The sequence below is a fragment of the Nanorana parkeri genome, unplaced genomic scaffold (assembly GCF_000935625.1).
Source record: "Nanorana parkeri isolate BGI_ZX_2015 unplaced genomic scaffold, ASM93562v1 scaffold1178, whole genome shotgun sequence".
Classification (NCBI taxonomy): domain Eukaryota; kingdom Metazoa; phylum Chordata; class Amphibia; order Anura; family Dicroglossidae; genus Nanorana; species Nanorana parkeri.
The window spans coordinates 422,367-440,844 of record NW_017307446.1 but is presented as its reverse complement, the minus strand read 5'-3'; the positions used below and the strand labels follow the sequence as shown (position 1 = coordinate 440,844).

The 18,478-nt window shown below is 42.6% G+C and overlaps 1 protein-coding gene across 1 annotated transcript in view; it reads right to left on the bottom strand.

Moving 5' to 3' along the window:
• Positions 1 to 18,478, bottom strand: part of RNF13 (ring finger protein 13) — a 73,074-nt gene that overhangs the window by 7,510 nt on the left and 47,086 nt on the right. Inside the window, exons 5-8 of the mRNA XM_018568375.1 lie at positions 9,309 to 9,396; positions 6,403 to 6,493; positions 3,787 to 3,892; positions 594 to 687 (exon numbers count right to left, since the gene is read on the bottom strand). Coding sequence (XP_018423877.1) covers positions 594 to 687; positions 3,787 to 3,892; positions 6,403 to 6,493; positions 9,309 to 9,396 — 379 coding nt within the window. The remainder of the gene's footprint in view (positions 1 to 593; positions 688 to 3,786; positions 3,893 to 6,402; positions 6,494 to 9,308; positions 9,397 to 18,478) is intronic.

The window sequence follows — 18,478 nt, the reverse complement described above, 5'->3', positions numbered from 1 at the left end:
TTTTTTTTTAAACTTAACTGTAGTGCTAGCTTTTGGAGGTGACAGGTTCTCTTTATTGACCCTGTCACCTTCAACACAGGAGTTATAGCACAGCACTGAGCTAGAACTCCTGTGACAGAAACGAGCAGTGGCCACCAGAGACAGAGGGAGGTGACAGAGCCTGTCACTGCTCTACGCCCACCCTCCCCTCTCAGCGCTCCGGCCCCACCCAAGGCGCTGCACGCTTCGGGCCACGCCCCCGCTCTCGGCGATCCACGCCCCCCGCTCTTGCCGGTCCTCACCCCCCGCTCGCAGCGCCGTTCGTCAAACCAGCCCTGCTACTTGTCTGTAGCAGGGCTAAAACAGTGAAAAAACTACTTGCCCGGCGCCCGGAACTACATGTCCCGGGCGTCGGGCGATACGAATTCCACACCCCTGCAGACTATGCCCTGCACATTCATTTATAATGTAGGTGTGTGCTGGGCATACAAAGAATGGGTTATCCATCCGGGAAATGACCATGAAAACTAACCATGTAAGGCCAACTATAAGTATTTATAATCAGTTTCAAACAGATGCATTTGCTTCTATTACCAATAATAAAATTGTCCTACCTTTCTTAAATTTGTGTATGGGAAGTTTTTTCAGCTGATCCTTGCCGAGTCTGTTCCTTCGCGCCCTGTGCCGATCCTGCACAAACTTGGTGATCTGTGTTTAGAGAGTGGGGGAAAGCAGTGAATATAGACACTAAAAACAGAATACAATGTAATGTGAACATTTCAGGTTTGCTCAGCCATCTCAGATCAGGGAAGCATTAGCCTCCCAGTGCTGGAGCAAGGTCCTCTGGCACCAAAGGGAAGATGCCAAAATGTAACCCCCCAAAGTATGATGCAAAGGCAAGAGAGGCTACTGTCTAAACCGCCGCCCCCCCCGCCCCCCCCGAGTATAACACCCAAGGCTGGGTTCTCTTCCGTTTCTGCCCAGCCTTGGCATCATTTAAAATTGACACCTGTGTTCCCCAGAAAGGTTTACTTCCCTGTACTCACTTCCCATACCAATGCCAACATATTGCAGTGCTTTACAGAACATACATGTATTAGCATCAGTCTCAGCACCAACAAAGCTGGCAATCTAATGCCAATATTGCAGGCATACAGACAAACAAAAGGGACAACCTGGGGAGAACATGCAAGCTCCATGTAGACACTGTCGCTAAGCAACTAAAACAGGACTCTCGTCAGGGGTGTGCGATTCCCTGACGCCTGGGACATGCAGTTGGTTTTTCTTCTACATTTAGCCCTGCTGTGGGCAAGCAGGGCTAAATGTAGAGCAGGGAGTCCGCCGCTCATTTTGTACAAGTGATCTGGGCGGCTATACAGCCAGCCTCCTGGTCCCTCCACCATAGTTTTAGGGGTTTCTGCTCTTCTGGAGGACCTGGGACCACAGCAAATTACTTCAGTTGGAGAGCAAGGAGTAGGCCAGAGAACGTCCATTCTCCGATCTGCTCTGTGGGATCAGTGGGGCAAGAGTGCTATACTCGCAGGGCTTCCTGTCTCAGAGGTCACAAGCCAGGCTGCACAGGAGATCAAGCACAATTCTCAGCTCAAACTTCTGCATTGGAGGGCAGCCCAAGAGAACCTGTCGCCTCCAAAGGCTACCACATAGGGGCTTGTTATCCCCTGTGTGATAGCAATAAAGTTACCAGACCACACCAACCAATGAGAAGTGCTTCCTAGCACAGTTAAATATGGTTTTGGTTAAAATTATTTTTTATATAAATCACAAATAGTTTTTAAAAAATGTCCACACCCTTGCTTGCATTTACTGTAAAATACACCTCTTGAAGTTCATTAGGGGGACACAGGATCAGTAGTTATTCTGATATGATTGGGACGTCCAAAAGCAGTCCAACTGAGGGGTGGGCAACACAGGAAGCGAAATGTCAACAAGCCCACATCGCAAAACAGAAAAAACCTAAGGGCAACCTACAGCTCAAAGAGCTTCCTCAAGGACCGTATGCCCAAAATTGGCCTAAACATCTGCTTGCTAAAATTTAGAGAACCTGTAAACATAAGACCAGGTGGCAGCCTTGCACATTTGGGAAATAATTGCCTAAAACCTAAAGAGGCACTCACAAACCTAGTAGAGTGTGCCTTGATAGGGAAACGTAGACTTTGTCCTTAAGACCATAAGCTTGAACAATGGTGTAATGTGAAATGTGAAGCTGGTTCTCCTTTAAGGGAACCATCAAGAATGATGAAGAGTGTCAGATTAGGCTGGGCACACACCTTACAACCATCGCAAGACTTTTGTCTTGCGATGGTTGTAAGGTAATTAAGAAAACGTACGATCTGCCTATCTTGCACAGGCAGATCGTACTTGCGATGATCGCAAGCCGCGCCCCCCTGAGGGGCGAGCTTCCGATGAACGCAATGCCGAACGGGCAGTGTGCGCTTGGGCAACAGACAAGGGGTATCCAGTAATCGTATCAAAACGTCAGTGCAGGTAGCAGACAAGCGAGAATCTGAAAAACGTAGCTGAGGCCAGTCCAGCATCAAAACAAAACAGAAGTACACTTGATCAGCCAGGAAACGCTATCACAAGCACTGAGGCACAGGCTGATAATGCTTAAATAGAGCACCTCCACAGAAACAGGCCAATATCAGCTGGGGGTGTGAGGCAGATGCATTACTCTACAGATGAGTCAAAACTGCAGCAAGCAAACAGGCTGCAAAACACTGTGGCCAGATACATTATCTCACAGCTGAAGGCTAGAGCTGCAGCTAGTGATACAGACATAAGGCTAGTTCACACCAGCCACAGTATGTTCCGGACCAATTCTGGCTGGAACTCACTGGATCGCATTGTGGCCACTATGTTGTGGGGCGGGAGGGGGAGTGGCGGTGCATTAAAGTGAATGGCACCGCAGCCACGCCCTCTGGCTGCAATACGATCTGCCGCACAGGAACGCAAGGCACATCAATGCCTGCGGTCCGGTCAGAAAAAATGCTGCAAACAAACACAATTTTTTCTGACCAGACTGGAGCACAGCCATTGATGTGCCACACATTCCCAAAACTGATAGTGTTGATTGCCAACAGCTAAACGAATGTAGTGTTGTTGTGCTGGAACATTTTGGGCAATCAAGTAAGCATCCTTGATGTCAACAGATGCTGGAAAATGTCCCTGGTGAAGGGAGGTTTTGACAGACTAAGCAGATTCAATTTGAAACATTGAGTTTGAATGAACAAATGTAAAGCTTTCCTGTCCAAGATAAACTGCATAGAGCACAGAACACAATGCATTGGAGGTTCCAAACTCCATGCTGCCTTTTATAAACAGAATGTATAATACAGCGCAGTTTGGGGCATTTCCAGAGCTGACCTGCAGTGTGTGGCCTTGGGAAACTGCCTTTGATTATATACAGGGAGGCAACAATGCATTAGAATGCTTCTGCTGGATCTGCATACGCAGATAACAGTTGCTTCACCCCATTTATTTATCTTACAGTGCAAAGTTCCCATATGTCCTCCTAAATCAGAAATTGCAGGGTTCCTTCAGAGAAACATGTGGTGGGTTTCCAGCCTAATGTAGCGCACAACAATGGAGGATCATCAACTGCAACAGAATCCTTGAGGTTTACGAGATGTTGGCCAGGAATTAAATGTAGTTACTCCAACTGCAGGGCAACTCTAATGAGTATGACACACAGAAGTCCATTCCCCTATGCACACTTAAAACCGTGAGCTGAAAATGCAAATGCAATAGGTTACTTTTATTATAAAGCTACAGAGCAGTAATACCTACCATAAAAATAACAATGAGCACTAGACAAATCCCGACTATGATTAGGAATGGTATTAAGTAGTATTCCAGTGGCATCGAAGCTTCAGGAATTAACAAAAGATGAGCGCTGCAGAAAAGGCAAACAAAATGAATTAAAGACCACACAGAAGAAAATCAGAAAAAAAGCAAAAATGCCGTTCTCACATAAATATATGTGTTTAATTGCCTAGGTAATCTGCTATAAAAACGTAGTGGAAACAACGATTTTCTGTATGCGTTTGATATATTTAGTTCATCTACTATTATCTCCAACATACTGGAAGCGTAGTTACCAGCAAGTACAAAATCATATCAAAAAGTGCATGGGTACAATTAAAAGTCAAAGCTTGCAGTTCAAATAAGGTTTAGATGTAAAGTAATAATATCCCAAAAGTAAAAGTAACTTATATCCACTTGGAATATGAACATAGAATATATCTATCTGCAATCCAAAAGTAGCAACTTTATTAGACAACCCCAACTAAAAACAAGACAAAACATAATTTAAAAAAACACCACTGGGCCCCGTGCAAATCATGAATATACTGCACAAGGTGCCAGATACAGTCATATGTATTTCTGTTTACTGCAAAAGATAATGGGACAACATTTCTCAAATGTCTCATGACAATTGCAGCCATTCTTAGCTCTGCATGGAATAAATCCTTCAATATCTGCCCATAATAATGTTGATGAATTGAGTGGCACTAGCAGACATCTGTGTTCGCCACTTTTTAACAAATGATACTGCAAAGTTTCTAATTCACTTCCTTGTAATCCTTCCTTCCACTAACTCAAAGTACAAATAACTAAACAATTATTACCTTTTGTATCACTTGCCCCTCCTACTAGATTGTAGGCTCTCCTAACACTATTGTACTTTAATTGTATTTTAACTGTACTGTCTCCCCCCATCTTCTAAAGTGCTGAAAAGACTGTTGCCACTATGTAAATATAATAGAAAGTGATCACTTAAAAAGGTATCTACAGTATAATTGAATTGTGCCATCTTTGCTATGTGTTCAAGAAATCAATAGTATCCACAGTAATATTACATAGGTGAGCACCATAAAACAGGTTGCACATCAATGTAAATAGAGCCATGTGGTGAAAATCATCACGTGCGGCTTTATGCCAAACAGCCTTTACACACATATAGCCAGAAATAGAATCTCCTCTCTCGTTATCACATAAAAAAGCAGATCCCTACAAGTCTCAGATGCACAGGCACATTATGTGCTGCACATAACACCAACCAGTGGGAAACACACTGCTTTAAATGTTCATATAACTGGTTGGCGTGAGCTCGCCATTTAAAATACAATACAATCATATCAAATAGTGTAAATCTAATGTTTTATCTTCTCCAACAAGATGGACTATTATGTAAAAAAAACCCACACAGTCCTGCTGAACAAATAACTTGTTATATGTAGTATTTTTCTGATATAATTCATGATTTGCCTGGGGCCCCGTGGTGTTTCCCAATCATATTAATGTCTAGATTTTAATTGGCGTTGTCTAATAAAGCTATTTCTACAATTTGATACCATTGGATCCTAGATCTACTAGCATTTTCAGAAGGTCAGTAATATCAGCCCCCATGTAGGAGTACAGGCAATAATCCTCTACTTCAACAAACCTCCGGTCTTGATGTCCCGGTATACAGACTTTAATGTAGCACCTCCTGCGGTTATGTGCTAGAGTTCCAGCAGCTTTATTCAGAGTGAAAAAAAATTCATCACTCATTATTCTGCAAACTGGGTCGGCTGTAACACATACTTAAACGGTATATCAAATAAATGCTTTTGTTGATCTCCTGGATCTGGCCCTCTCAGACTAATATTTCGCACAGGACTGGAAAAGGTCCTGGGTCTGGTGAGCCTGGGGAAGCTTACCCTTTAGCCCATGTGGTTAATGAAGCCCTGACACAGGGTCCCCTCAGCTCGTGTATTTGGAAATATCTACACCCTCTGAACAGTTACAGCACAAGAGACCCGTTTTAGAAGCATTTTGGGTTGATATTGGGTTAGGAGGTTTTAAATGCAATCAGGTTAGTGTGAAATTCATTTGCAGAGAGGCTTAAGCTGCGTATCTTTGTTGCCCCTTGGATCCTTTAATCAGCTATTTGAAAGCAGTGCCAAGAAGGAGCATTGTCATGTAGCTGATGGCTACTTTCAGCTATGTTCAAACACCCTTTAAAAACGCTGATTACTGGGGATGTCCGCTATCCCCCTTTTCAGCATATACTAAGCCCACAGTACTGTATTTGTGCATAAGGCAGTCCTATCATACAATACAGTATATCACATCTACCATAATGTATACAATTGCTATTATGTGTGCAAGAGGTCTGTCGTTTCTTAAGGTAAGGGCAAAATTAAAAAGAACTATGTTTTTACAATGCCCGCTCAATGAGCAACTGCTGAGACTTTGTGTGCTTTTAATCTGCAAATGCGGAAACCGTTTGAGCCTGCAGAGCTGTTTTTTCTCAATATAGACAAGAAGAAATTGCTGGCCGACAACACAATGGTTACAGCGGTGCTGTGTGTGTCAGAGAAAAATCATGAAGGAATAAAGAAAGTGAAATATACTAACCCTTTATCCCAGGTGAATCCTTCCTGCAGTATTCGTGCGGTAGACTCCCCGATAAACACTGATGGAATGTCAATTTTCTTCAGAATCTCAACTGAAACACAAGAACATTCGGCGATCAATTACACAATGCGTTTCATGTACTGGCCCATGTGGCCTAGCCACAAATATTATGGGGAGCCAAAACGTGCAAAAGATCAGTTTCACACATTGCAATTGCTCATTAACAATGTTTAGATCGTTAAAGGCATTCATTCATTAAGTGCCAAACAGACAAAGACATATTCACATCCAGTTTCCAAAATAAACTACAATTGAATCCATCTATCACAGCCAGAGATGTACAATAAACACATTTAGGTAGGGGGCAAATTAACTTTAAGTAGAAGTAAAGGCAAAACTATGTTTTCTTTAATTGTTAGATATAGAGTGGGGAAGGACAAGGTACTTCTGTCACATTTTTATTGCTGGCTACCTTTGAATTTTTGAGATTCATCCTTCTATATCAGGGGTAGCCAAACTCCGGCCCTCCAGCTGTGAAGGAACTACAAATCCCATGAGGCATTACAAGATTCTCAAAGCCACAGACATGACTCCCAAAGAGAGATGCATCATGGGATCTGTAGTTTCACCACAGCTGGGAGGGCCAGAGTTTGGCTACCCCTGCTCTATATGTACTGGTGACCATTGTCGTCAAAGCTGAAAGTGAGGGGGAAATACAAAATTCGAGTTCTTACCAGAACTCACCAGAAGAGGCAAGAGAAAATCTTTCAATGGGGAAACCTGTTACAGAAACAACCGTCTATGAGGAAAACTCTCCTCATTTTGGGAGATTTGATCTAAATTTTGTTGCGTCTCCAGGACAAGAAGTGAATAGAAAATCCACATTGGTAAACAGAACAGCAAATATAACTGGACAGGTTTTAACCCTTCCCTATCCAAATGAAAAGAAAGAAAAGATTTTTTAACTGATCTTAAAATCGTTTTCTTGAAGTCCATTGAAGGACATAGGAATATAGTCATTCTTGGACATTTGGGTTATACAGCCGTCTTCAGGAGGTTTGAACAAACATTGATTGTTCCCAAGATAAAACAGCTATGCTGAAGACTGGAGTACTTATGTTTCATTAACAGATCTCCTGCATTAAAGCAGGTGCCCAGAACAAAGATCAGGAGATTTGGGCATGTCACTGTTGCGTGCATGACCAAAAAGGTGTCTCCCCTAAACGGCAAGTCAATACAGCATTGTTTATATGCATCTTCCACATCGCAGTCATGTAGCGAAAGTGCCTTATGCGCATATGGACAGACATTTTTGCCATACAAGACACCAACTTGCCTCTAAGAGGCCATTGTAACTAAAGTGGAAGGCTTCAGATAATTGCTCAATATGCAAAGCTCAAAGGTCTTGGTCTGTGTTAGAGACATCCCTCTAACAAAATGTATCCACTGAGACACAAATTAAAGTCACCGCAAGCAGAGGAGAGAGAGTAGTTCCAGGGAGTCCAACTGGCTATCAGTGAAGTCCCAAAAAGTAAGGCTCAGTTGGTGAGGGTGCTCTCCGCACACCTCACAGCAGTCCCGGCCAGTAAGAACGATGGTGCTTGTAGTAACTGTGACACATCTTTCTGCCTTGAAGAAGGGACCGTGCGCGGCCCCGAAACGTCGGCTTTGTTGATTATTGTGACATAATCGTCCATTAAAAAGGACTCATTTATTTAAATTATTTTGAGTGCTGGTGACCTGTCTTTCTACTTCCAAAAAGTAAGGCAACATCAACCAGAAAAATAAGATGTTTATTAAGGTGAAGAACTGGGGAGTCTACAAAAGGTAGGGACCATGTCTAAGAATTTCATATTAAAAGGGAAAATGCTTCTTCACACCATCAGGAGGATGCCATGATTGCAATGGAAGTTTCCAGTCCTCAAAATAAAACTTTTCTGCACAGCAGGCCGATCCCCTAGACATAGGGTAGAGTCTAACCGCATCAATAAGATCGGAAACAGGGTCATCAGGAACCTGGTCAAATGCAGTCTCTACAGAAGGTTGTGAAGGTTTTAAATCTAGAGATAGGGGCCTCAGACACTGTGAGAGATAAGGGTCCAATAGGGTCAGAACTAGTCTCTGTTGTAGATGGCATAGAGGTGTATAATCATGAACACAAATGTATCTTATTTGTGCATCACTCAGCTGTAGATCCTCAAATCTCTGAATTTGTTCTGACACTGTCCTTCCTTCTGGAGGGTGGCTATGTTTGTTCCCCATGGTCATTGTGCGAGTTATAAAGTAGCCACCGCTCCGAGCTCGCTATTGTGATGGACTACAATCTCACGATTAGTTTAACAATTTGTATTGAGATTGTAGTCCATCACAGGAGTGAGCTTGCAGCGGTGGCTACTTTACAACACACACAGGGACCATGGGGAACAAAAGTAGCCACTCACCAGAAGGAAGGACAGTGTCAGCACCAATTCAGAGATGATTTGAGGATCTACAGCCGAGTAATACACAAATAAGCTACATTTTTCTTAATAGTTAAGGTACTTGAATGTATTTTTACAATGTAACTCCTGAGTTTAGTGTCTAAGGCAGAGACCAGTGTAAGAGTTAGATATTGAGACATGTTAACCACAACAGAGAGGTAAATCCCTAAGTAGCCACTCCCATAGCCCATAATTTTATTGTATTTTGTGATCAAAATGTATTGTTTGATTTCCGCTCATATTTCATAAAAGCGATATATTCTACAAAAGCATTGTTAGCTGTAATACATATTTGAATAACATTTTAGGGATAAAAGTAGAGCTTAGGACAATCTACACAGTACCAAAAACCTGAAAATGTCCAGATTGAAGAATTTTCACATTTACACATGATAGAGGAGTGCAGAATGCATGAGGCATACGTACCATCATTGGACCCCATACTGATGAGTTCATCAGAGTCCACATTGAAAACAATAGCAGCCTTGTATCCAGCTCTCTGAGCGTTTAACACCTACACAGAGACAGAGCATGTTATATTCCAAATCTCACACTTGTAAAAGTGAGAATAATTCTGGCTGGCTTTGTCACACTATTCTCAGCTTTTATACAGAAACTAGATGCACAAAATGCTCTTTACCAAGTACATGCAAACACAACCAACGTAATTTATGTGGTCACATACATGTCTCTGCATAGACACTTTACTTTATTATCATTACTTCATACTAACACAGTCTTAGTGGCATCATACACACCAATCTTTACAAGCAAATTACCCTATTTGGGGTAAGGAGCAGCTCCTGTTGGGGAGATTCCGCTTCATTTCCTATACCATTGACAGTGGTCGCTGGCATCATTGAAACCTCCATTGGAAGCCAGGTGAATGTCCTGAAAAGTTCTCTTATCTGCTCTCTAATCTGTGCATGGCAGGAGTATAATTTAAATAGTGGGGGGTTTCCCCCTTACTTCCTGCCCAGAGGAAAGTGGTTAGCTAGAAAAGAGGTGATGAGAAGTCTCCTCAAACCAGCACACAGAGAGGAACAAACACTGAGGCCTTGTTCACACTAAGCGCGTTCCAGGAGCAGAGCAGTTACAGACCGGAGCAAAACTGCGTCCAATGTATTCCAATGGTATTTTTAGCTCCAGTTCACATCACAGCGTTCTGCTCCAGAGCAGGTAAAAAAAACTGCAGCAGGCCCTATTTTACCTGCTCTGGAATGCATGCAAATGCATCAAAAACGCATGCAAACACCCTGGAACGCACTGAAAGCCCATTTTCAACTCAATAATTACCAGGTTTTTAAAATGATTTAACCTGTTAGATAAAAAACGTAGACAGTTGACAACATTTTCCTATCCGTTCCTGCTCTCTTGTAGAACGCATGTAGTTTAGAAGTAGTCTTGCATGTCTGACATCACCTTACAGTCGTGCAATAATTGATCATTATAAAATAAATCGTACAGTAAGTGCTCACTAAAGTTTGAAGCAATATGTTGTGTTTGTTTCCTCACATGTTGTATTAATGTTTTGTGTAACGTGACCGGGGTGCCCAAACCTTTGCATATGCCTGCACACTGTAATAGAAGACACATTTGCAACTCATTTAGTTTTCAGTGGAAGGAGATCTGCCTTGTATGGAGTCCTAGCACCGGGACACACACATTGAGGAAGTTGCTATGTACTCTGGATGAGCTCACTTAGTAACCCTAACTCCTGCTAGAGAGATACTTCTTACAGCTTCTGCTCTTTGTTTTACATTTATTTCCTTTCTGGCACGTCTGTATGATATGGACTGCAAATGTAGATTTAAGTAAGCCTGGGATGTTGAATAGTCAGCTTGGCTAAGAGGAACATAACGAGTGCATGTTAACAGATTTCATCTGACTTTGGATATTGAAGGGAAAAAACAAACAAAAAAAACCAAAACGCTGCCCCCTCATCCCATGAACTTCTCATTCACATAAAATGCCTTGTCAGCCCTGTTATAAGTGTGACAATAAAGGGTCTATTTATAAATGTTTTCACACAACATTTTCCAAGGATTCACACATTTCACCTGGGAAAATGTGTGAATCTATTTATAAATAGACCCTAACAATATACACTATATTGCCAAAAGTATTGGGAGGCCTGCCTTTACACGCACATAAACTTTAAAGTTTATGTGCGTGCATATCAGTCTTAGTCCTTAAGGTTCAATATTGAGTTGGCCCACTCTTTACAGCAATAACAGCTTCAACTCTTCTGGGAAGGCGTCCACAAGGTTTAGGAGTGTGTCTATGGGAATGTTTGACCATTCTTCCAGACGTGCATTTGTGAGGTCAAGTACTGATGTTGGATGAGAAGGCCTGGCTCGCAGTATCCGCTCTAATTCATCCCAAAGGTGTTCTATCGGGTTGAGGTCAGGACTCTGTGCAGGCCAGTCAAGTTCCTCCACCCCAAACTCACTCATCCATGTCTTTATGGACCTTGCTTTGTGCACTGGTGTGCAGTCATGTTGGAACAGGAAGGGACCATCCCCAAACTGTTCCCACAAAGTTGGGAGCATGAAATTGTTCAAAAGCTCTTGGTATGCTGATGCCTTAAGACAGGGGTAGCCAAACTCCGGCCCTCTAGCAGTGGTGAAACAACAAACCCCATGATGCATTTCTCTCTGGGAGTCATGTCTGTGACTGTGAGAATCTTGCAATGCCTCATGAGATTTGTAGTTCCACCACAGCTGGAGGGCCGGAGTTTGGCTACCCCTGCCTTAAGAGTTCCCTTCACTGGAACCAAGGAGCCAAGTCCAACCCCTGAACAACAGCCCCACACCATAACCCCCCCTCCACCAAACTTTACACTTGGCACAATGCAGTCAGGCAAGTACCGTTCTCCTGGCAACCGCCAAACCCAGACATGTCCATCGGATTGCCAGACAGAGAAGTGTGATTCGTCATTCCAGAGTCCAGTGGCAGCGTGCTTTACACCACTGCACGCTTTGCATTGCACTTGGTGATGTAAGGCTTGGATGCAGCTGCTCGGCTATGGAAACCCATTCCATGAAGCTTTTATACACCTATGGCCATGGAGGTGATTGGAACACCTGAATCCAATGATTTGGAGGGGGTGTCCCAATACTTTTGGCAATATAGTGTATGTATATAAAGTGTCTTACTTTCATAAATGCTCACTCTCCAGTGAAATATATAATCTATATAATTCATAGAGTGTGTCGTGGACACTCAATAGAACTCGGACTCCTGTCCGTGAGTCATGTAACGGTCAGTAAGGTGTATATGAAGTTGTAGCAAAAATGCCTCAATTGGGATTATGTCTGAGACAGAATACTTGCACGTGTGATACAATTTGCTCCAACTATAAAAGGTCTTATTTACCTCCACTTTCCTTATCAAATGATATGGTATGAATGCCACAGCCATAGCGGCAGAATGTAACAGTGTTGCACTTAAGATTTACCTAAATTTGTTGCATGAATCCAAAATAGCAAGAAGTTGTTGCACAAAAGGTCAGTTAAAACTGATTTTGTTTATTACTTGTATCATTTTTTTATATTACAAATAAGCATGTAATACAGGATACTTCAATGACACTGTATTTGCAAAGCATGTTGATTTCTTCTGTGTTGGCCCATCACTGCTAGGTCAGACGTCGGGAGGTTTCTCACTTCTCTAACTTCTTCAGTTGTGCTCGTATAATCTGATCTCCTGCTACTCAGGTCTATTCACAATGTAGAACATTCAGGTTATTCACATGATTGCAGTAAATCAGTTTGATGCAAAGCTGTAAACTGAAATTGAGTGTCTCCACCTGCCGCCTGTTAGTGGTAAAAGCACTATATCCTTGCAGTGGGGATCCTCTCGTACTGCAAGTGGTAAATGCTTGTCATTACCTGTACCAGTTATTTACCTTATCCCTCGCAGTCAGCACTCCACTCTTCTCTCTGAAGATACTGCTTGTAGGCAGACCCTCTGCATCCTCACTTACAGTGCAAGACTGATGGTCCTGCATTGTACATGAAGATCGGGCCACTAGTCGGAGAGAATAGGCTTAGAGGGACTGGTCACATAAAAGGAGGAGCGTGCAGGAGCTAGGAATAAGGTTAGTACATGTGCTTTTTACTGGTATCCTAGGTAAAAAAGAGCATTTTAACCTTTGAAAAGTGTGGAAAACAACACTGCAATATTTTTTTCTCCATATCACCAGAGTTTAGTTTTACTGTAAACCTGTACTGGATAAAACAATTGTAAGCAGATAGTAGAACTCAAAAGGAACCAGACTATACCTTTTTTGTTTGTTTGTTAAAATAAGAACCAGCTGAAAGATCTAGCTTCTGCAGTATGGGTAGAGTAGGCAAGCCCCCACCTTCCCTACGTAACAGCTCATGGTGCCTGAGTGACGTATCTGCATAGGCTCTGGTACATCACCCATGTGACAGTGCTCAGGTCTTGCGATGGCCAAGGTATTTGCAAAGGAGCTTTTGGTGGCTGTGACAAGGATTATCATAATGTGAGAAGTAAGGTCTGGCACCATATGGTGTCTTGTATCTGCCAAACAGCTTAATATTTTTTACCCACAGCCAAGGCTAAGCAAATGAATTATGTTTAATTAAAATGTGCACATATTTCATGGTAATATGTCTGTAATAATCACAATTGTGTGAATTACATGATTTTGGACATTTACATGTAGAAGTGTTAAAGAACTTGACCACACACTTGAGGAATAAAATGTTACAGATCTGACTATTCTACTAACAGCAGTAATCACTATTCTTTAGGGTGAGCATCATATATGTGTGTTGCGGTAACGCATCATACGTGCATTGGTGTGTTCATTTTAAAATGACATCATTGCACCTTCTCAACATGCCTGCATTTCAGAGCACCACAACACAAAGTAATAGAAAAATAGTACAGATGTGTTAACACACATACAATAATGCATGGGAAGGTGTGAAGGGGACCTAAGGGAACTGAGAAGTTACAGGGGTCTAAGTCCCCTGTCAGTTTGACTGATTGCCCAAGAAGTTCAAATGTTCATCTGCAAAGTGAAGCATAACAAATATAACTGTTGGTAAACTAATTTGCATATCTCCAGGCAGCCTTCATGACCCAAAACTAACATTTCAGTTTTGTGTAGCTGCTGATTAGCTAAATCACAAGCTGGCTTCTTTTATTTTCCAGGCACTCTTTGTTGGGTTGCAAACCGAAGTGCTGGGGAGTTTGTATCATTGTGCAGTTGCTCTGCTTCTGGTAGGCATGAACGGTTTGCCGCTGTTTTGGTTATACTCCTCTGATGGACCTTTTCAGTATTTTTAGATATACAGATGTCAACCTAAACTATGAAATAAAAACCCACTTTGTCTGTACAGCCTTTAGTTTTAGGTGGAGCCTTACCGCAGCCTGTAAAGTAAGGGTCTACTGCCTCTTTTAGTCTGAGTAAGGGGGAAGGCGTGGAGTGGTAAAGCATAGGAATGCTAATGCTTACCTTAAACCTTGCTCCAGCTTATGCTTTTCTCCAATACACCGCAGCCCTGGAATATGGGGCACAATCCCAACTGTAAAGCATGGTGGTGACAGCATCATGCTGCAAGGATGCATCCTTAGTACACTTCATAACTCATCCCCACCTATGTTTCTTACCTTACAAAACACATACCTCCAAATCATCCCCATGGCTTCTCCTCAGACCTAATTATTGTAATCTCTCTGCAGGCACAGCTACCGTGTTTCCCCAAAAATAAGACACTGTCTTATATTTTTTTTTTGGCTCAAAAAAAAAACCCACACTAGGTCTTATTTTCGGGGTAGGTCTTTTTTTTTTCTTGTTTTAATATATAACAATCCAAAGTTAATGCAAATCCAAATTAAATAATACAAAATGGCAAAGTTAAGAATAGGGTGATCAGGGCAATCAGGGGTGCCGTACCTTTCCAAGAGCAATTTGGTAACCGGAATGAGCGAAGCGCGCTTTCACTATCGATTCCCGGCAGGCGGAGTGCATTTGGTATCTCTCCGCCTGTGACAGGAGTCGGCGCTACAGAGGAAACATCAGCTTATGTAGCTCTGGTCCCTGTGCTGCCGCCTCCCTTCCTCTAGCGATGGCTTCGTTGGCACCGCTGATTCTCTCCCGCGGCTCTTCAGGTTCCCCCTTATGCCACCACCAGCCCTGGCAATGGTCACAACTAGGTCTTATTTTTGGAGTAGGTCTTATATTTTAGCAATTCCCAAAAATAGTACTAGGTCTTATTTTCGGGGTAGGTCTTATTTTCAGGGAAACAGGGTATAAGATCTGTCCAGAACAGCCTCTATTTTCTGAAATTCTGTACCCTGTCCTTTTAATTGCTTCATAAGACAGCTGCAGTTACTGCATAATGGCCTGCTTTTTGTCCACAAGCATCATGCTAGACCCATCCAGCTTTGACAGCTGCCACCAACTTCTTTTATTTGTTTTTCATTCATTATTTCTGCACATAATATGCACAGGAAAACTGAACGGTACCATGCTGATGTATAATCAGGGAGCATAAATATACATACATTAATAAAGTATATTTATAACAACACAACAGCCACCAGCTTTCAACAGAGCATTAGAGCTTGCTGTACACAGAACGCAGTTATGTACTAGCAACACATCAGCGGGCACAGGAAAAGTAAATATCTATAGTTTGTGCCCGTCAAAGCACAATGTAATGCATACCTACACACAAGGACATATCCCCTTCTGCCCCCCCCCCCCTGCAAAGGAACCAAGGTACCCCTGTTCCACTGCTAGCTGTCAAAGTATGTAGAACCTAACAGGTTTCAAGCACTGTGAGCCTGGCAATCATGGACAGAACAACTGCTCTTATACGAATGCCCTTTAAGCAACACAATCTATGACCATTGCCTGGTATATAAAATCAGCACCAGCTAGTCTTCTACATGCATCTAATAAATGCATTTATTACAATGTCCCCAAAGCTTTATACATTCACTGAGAAACAGTTCATTTATTCTCCAGGAAAGTCTAAATAGGAGGCTTGAAAGAAAGCCAAATTCCAGGAATTCCAAGGGCTGCTTGATGGCTGAAGTCCTACCTAAGAGACAACCCACCCTGTGAACTTGAGCCCTCTATAAAGTGCAGATCCAAATGCATTATAGCAATCAGCTCAGCACAAAAGTGATGTCAGGCCTGTATTATTTGCAGAAAGTGTTCATATAAATTTAAAATAAAGATCAGTCGTAAGAAAAAAAAAAAGAAGGGGGGCAATTTCCTTTATATGATGAATTTTCTAATTGCAATTACTTAAACAAGGTCTAATTTTTTTGCTGCTTATTATTGATATACAGGATTTATATAGCGCCAATAGTTTGTGCAGCACTTTACAAAATGAGGTAGACAGTACAGTTACAACACAATAGCTTACTTTACCAGGCACATACATACAATAGCATCCTCCATGCATCTTCTTTCTACAACCCAAAAGCATACTGAAGTTAAATTTTTCTCCTAGTGCAAAAACTATCCCAACAGGAAGACAGAAAAAAAAAAGGAGAAAGATTGAGTATGTGTGTATAACTGTTAGGTAGCAGGGATGGATGTGAATGGCCCATTTCAGGCATGTCTCCTTTGCCTACTAAAGGTCAGCAGGCATGGATATGCGTCAACACTAAAGGTGGTGATAGCAAGCAGGAGGTGCACAGTGGCCCTAGCTTCAGGCCAAGAGAGTGACTGGCAAAGACAACATCTACATCAGAGGTGATAGGTTGGATTGGCACAACAGGCAGTGTGGCTGCAGCTCTAGAGCGAGGCTAGAGAGGGCCTCATCACTGAAAAGCAATACTGTAAATGCAAAGAGCTATAGCAGCATATATAGAGATATATACAGAGCTTGTGTAAAGGTGGCAAGTTGTCCATGTTGCAGCTGCAAGGCTGTGTGAAGGAGGTGGGCAGAAACAGTGAATCTATCTCAAAAAGAACAAGGTGGTGGGCAGCTTTGAAGGATTACACTGCCCTGGAGCTCTCTAAACCTCTCTCTTGGGCTACCCTCATCAGTTTTTTATTCCAACATGGATTTTGTCAAACTGAAAAGGATGATAAAAAAATGAACAGTGTTCCAGGATAAATGAGAGCTCATTAGTTCCTGTCAAAAATCTACTGGTAATATGCAATAATTGTCAAAGCGCAGGCTGTAGATGAAGGTGTAACTGCCTTTGTTTTGACATGGCGGGTCTATATGCTCTGTAAAAGGGTTTTGAAATGAATTGGTGCTATATAAAACAGTTAAAAATCTCAGCACAGCCATGAAGGAAAAAAGAGGGATCCTGCAGATTTACAGTGCCCGGTGAAAGTATTCACCCGCCTTAGTGTTTTTTCTGTATTATTGCACTGCAATCTGTAACCAAAATGGAATATGTACCATGTAATATACTCAACATGGCTACCACTTAGGCGGTGCAAAACTATTTTTATTGTCATACAAACTGCTACAAAAATCCATCAACAGAGGCTGTAGAAATATATCATCCTTGCAGTCATGGCACCCCTACCTGATCACACCTCTCCACAATGCAGTGTCCAGTGCCTAAACGTGGTATGCAAAACCTTGCAGCAGGGGAGTGGGTGGAAGGTTAGTGAATACTCTAGGGTTTCCACTAAGGATGCACCGAAATTTCAGACGAAAATGGTACTTTGAGCAAAATGCTGAAAATACAATTTTTTGCTGAAAATGAAGTGGATCTCTAGGTTCTCTGCTCCCTCTGATCCCCCACCCCCCATGTCAGCAGAGGCTGCTGAGAGAAACTCTCAGGAGGCCATGCAGGGTGGGGAGAAGAGTGCTGTCCGCGTTAACACAGGAGGCCCAGCCAGCGGTGCGGGGAGGAGAGAGCTGTCAGCAATGTCACAAGAGCCCGAGCTCTCCTTCCCGCACCGCCAGCTCAGGCTCCTGCGACAGACAAGTCAACAAGTCAGGATGGAGAGCGTTACACATTCACTCAGCGATCAGCTCTACATCACTTCCTGTTCATTCATGATTGTGGACATAGTAACTCATACTATATCCACAGTTTATGAATGGACAGGAACACTCAGTATAGAAGCTTCCTGTTCATTCATAACAGGGGCCGCAGAAAAAGAGCTTGAGGACCCCGTGTGCCCAATTTCTTTTTTTTATTTCAAAAGGGTAATATCAGTGGGCTGTTTAGACCCCTAATATTTTCACAGATTAAAAAAATACATTTTTTTAAAACGGTTAAATTAGAAAATAATAAAATGTTCGGTTTCAGCCTGACAAATTTGTTATTTTCGGTCTGAAAATTCCATTTCTGTGGAACCTCTAGTTTCCACTGTAATGTACAAGTTTGCTTTAAGGTGCCCATACACCTTACGACCATCGCAAGACTTTTGTCTTGCGATGGTCGTATGCTTATTGAAAGCTCGTACGATCTGCCCACCTTGGACGGGCAGATCGTACTTGTGATCATCGAAAGCCCACCCCGCTGAAGGGCGGGCTTCCGATGACCGCAATGCAGAACGGGCACACCGGCCCGTTCCGCAGCTATCGGACGAGCAGGCTAGAAACCCGCCGAGAATCGTACGATTCTCGGAC